Raw genomic sequence first — 8,890 nt, 5'->3', positions numbered from 1 at the left:
ATTACTTTTCAACTTTAGTTATCACGAATCTGTGAAATTATGATCATTTAATGCACTTATTTTGATTGTCCAGGAACACTAAGGGTTATGCATTTATATGGTGTTTTGTTTTTAAACATTATACTGTGTGATTGTGTTATTATGCGTGATTATGTGTGTCTGTATATAAAAATAAATAAAATTAGATCTAATTTTACCAAAAAATATTCTGTATTTAAATATGATAGTATATAGGGATACGGTCCTCAAGTCACAGGGCTCTTCGTGATTTCAGACATTTTTCAGATTTCAGATATATAGGATCTGTTTTATCCGAAAATATCACAACTCACAGAAAAAGATGCAAAAAAGGACAGATGTGTCTAGTAAAACAAAACAATTCTTTTATTTTTAAGAGTAGGCTTTATATTGTTGACTTCAAAATTTGGAATATAGTGAATTTACTCAATATATATGGACAATTCTTCATTCACAAATGTAAATAGGCAGTGAAAAACCTCATTTTAAAATAGAAATAGGTCACTATCTGTATAATTACACCGAGTGCTTGATAAACATGTTATCATGTGGGATCTCATCTCGCTTCAGTGCTCAGAAGTGAAGGGGCATAATAAACTCGCTGTGTTACTTCACTGCCAGCTTTAACTCCATGTTTTGTATCAAGTTGACATGTTAATAGATTTATCCCAGTAAAGCCTGACATAATAGTCAGAAAAATATTTTTTTTTTAATAGGAAACCTTATTGAACAATTAGACAAAATATAAAAGAAAATTTTCAAAAATGTTTGCAAATGTGTTTTCTGTTTTGTGCTTATATATAAGATGAAATTCTGAAGGTTTGGAAATCAGTAAAATATTTATAACAGTATAGCAGTCTACTTACATGAAATACATATAAATATCAGTTGTCGCTCTATATATCTTAGTAAGGTGAAGTTTAAATGCTCAGTTTTTGATCAAAACCCTGTAGTTTTTATTGTCGGGGCAAAACATATAATGCAATGCAATACAATGATGATGTACATGCCTGATGGATCATATTTGTTAATTAATTTTAACATGATTTTTCTATTATGTAAGGATAATCAAGTAAACCTAATTTGATTAAGTCCAATAAGTGTTTATCTTGAAATATTACTAACAATATAGAAGTTATTCTTACGTTTCACAGCAAAAAGACACATGAACCATGACGTTTTTAAAATGCTAAAAGGCCTTTTACTTGCTAAAACAATTTAAACTTTGATATAGTAAGGCATGCAAGAGGCAGTAGGTTGTGCACTACAGTTTTTTCAGCAAAGTTTTATTTTGATCATTTAAAGGCCTTAGAAGATAAAGCATGAAATATGAAAAGTAGGATGTATAGGGATAATGACTCTCTTTTATTTTATATTTTTTTAGTCCATGGAGGATAGTTGATGACTGTGGTGGTGCATTTACCATGGGGGCCATTGGGGGGGGGGGGTGTTCCAGTCTGTTAAAGGCTTTCGAAACGCACCTGTGGTAAGCTTCACTGTCACCAACAAAACAACTGAGCTTATATATTACTAATACACATTACTATACATTTACTAATAACAAACACTCTACAGGGTGTTCGACACAGGCTAAGAGAGTAAGAGCACCACAAATTGGAGGTGATGCTGCAGAATCATTTTTTTGTTTGTTTATTGTGTTGGATAAATCTGTGTTGTGTATGAACAGTTTTAGCATTTTGTATATCAGTGATTCACTATTAATTGTGGCATGGTTTGTTTCTCCTGCAGGTAGTTTTGCTGTATGGGGTGGCCTCTTTTCCACCATAGACTGTGGTCTGGTGCGTTTGCGGGGTAACTCCATCACCAGTGGAGCCATGACTGGAGCTATACTGGCTGCTCGCAGTACGTTTAGCATGATAGTCGTTGTTCTTTTATCAGTATTATTACATAATAGACAATAAGGCTGGAATACACAACACACCTTTTAACAGATTTTATAAATATAGTCATCTTGTTTCCATTAAACACCACACAATTTTCTTTGAAATCTATCAACTTCAGCTTCTAAAAAGCTGCAGTGTGACTTTCTGTAACTATTGTAGCATTGACTTGTCCAGACTACAAATTGGGCCAAAATTGTAGACACTGGAGATATAAAAACCTACTGGTTTTGATCATCTGATGATCTGTAGTATTATGTATTAGTATGCAGCATTAATCTTTGGTCTTCAAATTACAATTGGATCATGAGTTTGCAGACGGGAAAGCTGTGAATTATGTGCTTTGTTTGTATTTCAGGTGGTTCACTAGCCATGGTGGGCTCTGCAATGATGGGGGGGATTCTGCTTTCCCTAATCGAGGGATTTGGGATACTTCTTACAAGATACACAGCACAGCAGTTTCAGAATCGTGAGTTACACTCGTCAGAATAGGTTTGAATGATTCAGAGAGTTGATTAACTTTAAAGGAACTGTTCACACAACAATGCAAATACATTTTGTTCCAAATATCTAGGATTTGTATTTTTTGAGAAATATAAAGAATGTCTAATTCGTCCTATTTTTTGTCAAAAAATAAATTTATTTGGTTTCAAACAATATAAAGAGATGTTTTTATTTTGGGGTGAATTATCCATGCATGACATGCAGAAGAAAAAAACAGATATTGTGAATTAACTAGTACAGCGTGGCCACGATTTACATGAAACAAGGAATCTAATTATTACAGGATGACAATTGACCAAAATCCAGAAAATTAATATAATGTGGCCTAAAACAAGAAAATGAATCAGTACAACGTTGCAACAATTTACCAAAAATGAGAAAACCAAGGAGTACAATGTGGCAACAAATGACTAAAAATGAGAAACAATTAAGTACAACATTGCCAAGTTTACAATTTACCTAAGACAAGAAAACTAATTAGTACATTGTGCCAATAATTAGCAAAAATAAGAAAACGAACAATGTGGCCAAGTTTACAATTAAACTTAACAAGAAAACTAATTGGTACAGCATGGCCTAGATTTAACTAAAACAAGAAAACTAATTAGTACAACTGGCCCTGAATTACCAAAAACGAGAAAACGAATTTGCACAGTGTGGCAACAGTTTACCAAAAATGCGAAAACTAATTAGTACAATTTGGCCATGATTTACCTACAATGAGAAAACAAATTAGTACAACTTGGTCACAAATGAGAACTAATTAGTACGACGTGGCCGCAATTTATCTAAAACGAGCGAACAAATGAATAATTTCAGGCCACAATATCGTGTTTTCCATGTTCCATATATATGTGCAGGGCTCCGTACTTTAAAACACTCTAACATATATGTATTACATTGTAAAAATTGTATTACCTTTAGTTTTGTTTTGCACTTTTTGTTGAAGCTGCTTTAGAGGTCTTCACTATCTGCATCCCGAGTCAGCTTCCTCCGAAAGAAGGCCAAGAGACACGCGGTTATGGACACTATCAGTAAAATCACTGTTTTATCACTGTAAAATCACTGTTCTAATCCAAATATACTGTATAGCTAACTAGATCATGCAGGGATACTCCTGGTATGCAAGTAAGACATAAATAATGATTGCTGTGAAAGTTCATTTTAAAGTAGTTCAATTTTGATTTTTACATCACTGATGCAGTGTTATGTAAACAAGCAATGTAAAGCTACAGTACATTTTATATAAGGTTTTTCTTAATCTAATACATGACCTGAACCTGACTGTTGATACACCATTGATCTATTTTAGATTTTGCTTCATTGTCACTGGCCTCACTGTTTTAATTGATCCAGCTATCCAGCCGCTAAACACTTCCACAATAAACTCCACGAAGGTGCAATTTATGAAGTTTTAATCATGAAAAGTGTGAAACTACAAAGAAGAGAAAAATACACAAACATGAATTTCACAAAATAGATAAATCATTAAATAAATGAGCATTCTCAAACACAAGGCAAAGAACCAACAACAATACAGTGGTATCAACAGCATAGATTAATACTTTGCAAACTTGAGTAGAAAAAGGTAACAAACATACTGAATTAAATGCTACATTACATAGCACAACAATAAAGAACTCAATGCTCACTTAACAAAATCAAACAGTCACTTACAGATATTGCATTTCAAAGGGCTTTGATAAGCAAGATGAAGATGGATCTCTGCAACCACATGGAGCACCTTGCACAACTAAACCACTGAAGGAATATGGCCTACTTCCTCTTTAAAACAGGAAATCATTGGAAAACTAAGGAAACCCAAAACTAAGTAACAAAATAAAAGTCCTTGTTGAAACCGAAGTTTAAAGTCCAGCACATTCATATCTTCTTGAGTTATTACCCAGCCAACATTTGTATGTGGGGCCCATATGGTTATGAAGTGGGCTGAAAAATGGGCCCCATGTAGGATTGTCCGCGGGTTACATAATGGCCCCATGTTAATTGCCCAGATGAATTTCATGTAGGATTGTACTTCGTACTAGGTGGGACCCAAGTGGGCAACATGCACAAAACCTATATTGGTCCCAGCTTTAACCCAGTCAACATTTGTATGTGGGGCCCATGTGGGTTTGAAATGGGCTGAAAAATGGGCTCTGTATGGGATTGTCCGCGGGTTACATAATGGCCCCATGTTAATTGCCCAGATGGATTTCATGTAGGATTGTACTTCGTACTAGGTGGGACCCAAGTGGCAAACATGCACAAAACCCATATTGGTCCCAGCTTTATTGAGATCTTTCAGAGACTTTGGCTCTTTTCCATTCAAGCTGCATAGCCTGTCTTCCATTTCTTACTGATAAAATTAAATTAATTTATCTCTAAATCACAATGTGCAGTCAGGAGAGACATTATTATTAAAGATTATATTCAACTTTAATGTTTCTATACCAAAGTAAATTTAAGTCATTCATCCTCTCCATATTTTCAGTCTCTCCTGTTTGGTACTGATTATTTTCATCGCTCTCTTTATCACAACCTTTGTGTAATGTCTTGTAGGTTTTTTTAATAGGATTTTTGACTATTTATTTTTTGGAGTGCTACAGAAACGGGAGATGTTTAAGAGGATATGTGTGTCTCAATAAAGTATTTTATGGTTGATGTATATTGTTTTAGAGATGTTATTATGTGTTAGGAGCTGGAACCCTTTAATATATATATATATATATATATATATATATTTTTTTTTTTTTTTTTGGCTGCAATAAAAATGTCAGAGGTAAGTTGGTGGAACCCCAAAGTTGGTGAAATACCTCCATATCCTGTCACTATTCAGGCACCCCACACACATTCTTTAGACATAAGTATATTTTTGCATTAAGTTCGAGCTGGAATCCAAATTATCTTCGTCTCTAAACTCTCGATTCAAGCTCAACAAGAATCTATTCTCTGTTAACCGCATTTCATATACCTGTCAACCACATTTTACACACTTTAACCACATTTTTCCCCATTTTGAATTTTCGGAAAAATACTTTTTCAAACTTATGATGGTTTTAAAGAAAGCATAAAGAAATAGAATGGTGAAGGAAATTCTAGGCATTTATTTGTAGGTTCAGTTCTACAATGTATTACTAGAGTTTAAACCCTAAACCCAACAATTCGCACATAAACTGCTTTAAATTTTAGAAGGATGCATATATTTACTATGGAAACAAACTATTTTTTTTTTTTTTTAAATTCTATAATACATGCTTCTGGACTTTGCTTTCTGTAATTTGTTCTGCAAATTAAACCTACTCATTTGATAGCCTACTGACATTTTATGAAATGACAAGATATTTTTATAGAGGACAACATTATTTGACGGCTTTTCTCCCATTATTTTCAGTGCCATGGGTTTGCAATGCATGCTGGTAAATGTAGTCATCAAAAGATTCAAAAATGGTGGATGTACAGCCTCCGCCTTTCCGAACCCTGGATGATTTTCTGCTGGGTTCGGCTCGATTCTCGGTGCCTGATGTCCGTAACTTAGATCGGTGGAATAACCGGATCATTAACAACCTGCTGTATTACCAGTCCAACTATTTTGCCTCCGCCGTGGCATTTCTGCTTATAGTCGGGTAAGGAAACAGCAGCTCTTCTGCTCTTCTGTAAGTGTTGTGTTCTGTTTTGCATGCCTTATTTGAATAGCCTCACAAATAATTATTTTATAATATGAAAAAAATGGTTAAGCAGTTGTTGCATTACAAACATTTACGTGTCTGTTTTGACTTTAAGTTTTAAATGAAAATGCAGTGATAATGTAGTGTTTTAATGGCTTTGATAGGTATGTAAAAGACGTTTTGTTGGCAATCTGCCACTATACAGTTATTTCTCATACCCATCCCATGCAAAGATAATATTAAAAATGGTCAAGAATCGTCACAAGAACTTGAATAAAATTTACAATAAACAACATATTTACAGTAAATAAAAACAGAAATATTTATGTAGGCCTATATATAGAAAAAGTTATAAGGTTAAAGTTTAACTACATGAAGCTAAAGATGAAATAAAAATGAATACAAACTTCATAGACAATTTAACAAAAAAATGATGAAACATTTAATGCAAATGGAAAATATAAAAATACAGGATCACAATATTAATAAAAGCTATATATAGAATTTATTCGTTGTATATGTTGTTTTTAAGTATTCTTAGGTAAGTGTTATTCTTTCTAATGATGATGCTGATTATCATGTATTTATTTTTAATTTGTTTGTGCATGTAATTGTAACATAGGTATTTCCAACCACTCCAGCTGATTATTGGGGCAACCGTTGTGATCCTTCTGTTCTTGGGGTTTGTCTGGGCGGCTGAAAACAAGGCCGTAATCCGACGATTCCGGAGAAATCATCCATCGCTGTCCCTCACTGCAATTTTGGGCTCCAGCTACCTTCTTCTGTCTGTTTTAGGAGGGGTAGCTGTTTTCCTCTTTGGCATTGCCTTGCCCATTTTAAGTTAGTATTTTTTGTTGCCTCATAATCTTTCTGTCTCTAACACTAAAAAAGTGTCAGTATCTCATTAGATCATTGAATATTTTCACTTGTTCCTGTGCTGTTAATACTTTGCATAAACAATAAGATGATAGCTTGATCGGTTCTTTCTCTTTCTCCTCGCAGTGATCATTATCCATGCTTCAGTGAGACTCCGAAACATTAAGAATAAACTGGAGAATAAGTTGGAGAGTATAGGATTGAAGAGGACTCCTATGGGCTTGCTGCTGGAAGCACTGGGACAGGAACAAGAGGCTGGATCATAGCTGTGTTTACTTTTACTTATCGCTCACCCCTTCTATCCTAGGAGCTTCTTACATGTCCTAAAATATACATGAGAACAGATATTGGCAAAATCATGTATGGCATATTGCTAAAGGCTCTCAGAAATGCAGGAAGGGCCCAGTGGACAGGATTAAATTAAGATGCAGTATATGAAGGATTGCTAAAATTAAAGCAAAAAGTGAGATTACAGGATCAGGTGTGTATAACCATTAGCTGTCCAAATGTAAAAACCGCAATATAATGCCTTGTGAATAGGATGTAGCTTAGTGTTATTCATTGCACATTTTTTTTTTGTGAATAACAATCCATCATTGCTCCATTCTATGGATTTAATTGTGCCTATACTTTTATTCCATCCCTAAATGTATTTTCTGTGAGAAAAGCTGGATTTTGTGAATTGTGTTTGAAGGATATCTGAAGATAGTGTATTTTTTGCCTGTGCGTTACATGACCAAATATTATTTATACTGATTGAGTTTTTTTTCCCCACATTATTTTATTTTCAACCAAGTTGTACCATATCATAATTTGTGTTTGCTCTCTTACAAAGTGCCAAGGTAAATACTTCTCAGTTATTGCAACACAAGTTATAGACCAAGAAAATGAATCATGTTTCCATTTATGTGGATTGTGCATCACAAATTGGCATTGTTGGAGAAAATGTCTGATTTTATTTTAACGAGAGATTCGTAGTCATAGACATAATGATCTAATAAACAGGTGTTACAGACCACAATCTCTATGTAACACTATTAATGCTCACTCTTACTTTACTCGAGTCATGTGGTTTAAGCCATTGCTTAAGTGTTCATTCCTTCAAAAAATGAAGTAATCTGTATTTCCTGCATATTTAATGTTTACAACATCAGCTGCTGCCTTGTATTCAGGAAATGCTCATGCAGTACAGTGGTTATAATAAATAAACTTTCATAAATCTGCAGCCTTTGTTTTTTCGTCTGGTACCGCTTAGAGGCGCTGTGATCCTTAAAATTAATTTATAGTATTGGAATGTGACTCGTGAAGTATAATTTCGTTTCACGTTTCGTTTTTCTTTTTCTCCGATTAAAAAAAAATAGTTTACTAAAAAAAAACGTAAACATATTTGGTTACCATGCTTCAAGGCGTCCAGAATTGTCCCCGTGTCTCCACCTCCTTTTGAAAGGTTTCAGCTCAATCATCCCCGTTAACCGGCTCACATCAGTTAATCCTTGCTACACCGGGACCTGCGGTCACACCAGGATAGAATGAGTGTTGCACATAGCTGTTGTTTCACCTGTTTGCTCGCGACGTTGCTCATCTCGATACATTCAGTCAATAGATATGAAAGCTGTTATAATTATTGTGAGTTCTTATGAGTAAGCAGCAGACGGTGCTGAAGAAGTTGTGGACATGGATGCGGTACCGAAAGGTGAGTGATAAAGCACAACACCTGCAATGGAAACAGTAGACAGACATTACACACAACAGACGTTTGTCATTATTCAACTAAAATAATAAACATGTTATTGACTAATTACATTTTAAAATGAAAATATAGAAACTAGCTCATAAATTATAGGTGCACTAACAATTTCTTCAAATTTTTTAATTACATGTTTGCATTGGCAGTTCACATCCTTGTATTTCTTGCAATAGATAGAT

The 8,890-nt window shown here is 34.3% G+C and overlaps 1 protein-coding gene and 1 pseudogene across 2 annotated transcripts; both read left to right on the top strand.

The window, feature by feature from the left end:
* The first annotated feature begins 1,340 nt into the window (after positions 1-1,340).
* On the top strand, positions 1,341-3,461 carry LOC306848293 (mitochondrial import inner membrane translocase subunit Tim17-B-like; annotated as a pseudogene). The gene is made up of 6 exons: positions 1,341-1,354; positions 1,403-1,504; positions 1,594-1,638; positions 1,768-1,881; positions 2,278-2,388; positions 3,373-3,461. The product of its transcript is annotated as a mitochondrial import inner membrane translocase subunit Tim17-B-like (transcript).
* A 2,392-nt stretch (positions 3,462-5,853) lies between these two features.
* On the top strand, positions 5,854-8,310 carry praf2 (PRA1 domain family, member 2). The gene is made up of 3 exons (XM_079383549.1): positions 5,854-6,046; positions 6,711-6,928; positions 7,091-8,310. Exons 1-3 carry the CDS (start codon positions 5,868-5,870, stop codon positions 7,228-7,230), a joined length of 537 nt encoding a protein of 178 aa, XP_079239675.1. The 5' UTR covers positions 5,854-5,867; the 3' UTR covers positions 7,231-8,310.
* Positions 8,311-8,890: the final 580 nt, after the last annotated feature.

Source organism: Barbus barbus, assembly GCF_936440315.1.
Source record: "Barbus barbus genome assembly, chromosome: 28".
NCBI classification, from domain to species: domain Eukaryota; kingdom Metazoa; phylum Chordata; class Actinopteri; order Cypriniformes; family Cyprinidae; genus Barbus; species Barbus barbus.
This window is presented reverse-complemented; position numbering and strand designations above follow the sequence as displayed.

Coding starts and splice junctions, on each gene's coding strand:
- praf2 (XM_079383549.1), top strand. CDS start 5,868: ATGGTGGATGTACAGCCTCCGCCTTTCCGAACCCTGGATGATTTTCTG. Junction 6,047..6,710: donor GCATTTCTGCTTATAGTCGG/GTAAGGAAACAG, acceptor ATTGTAACATAG/GTATTTCCAACCACTCCAGC. Junction 6,929..7,090: donor CATTGCCTTGCCCATTTTAA/GTTAGTATTTTT, acceptor TTCTCCTCGCAG/TGATCATTATCCATGCTTCA.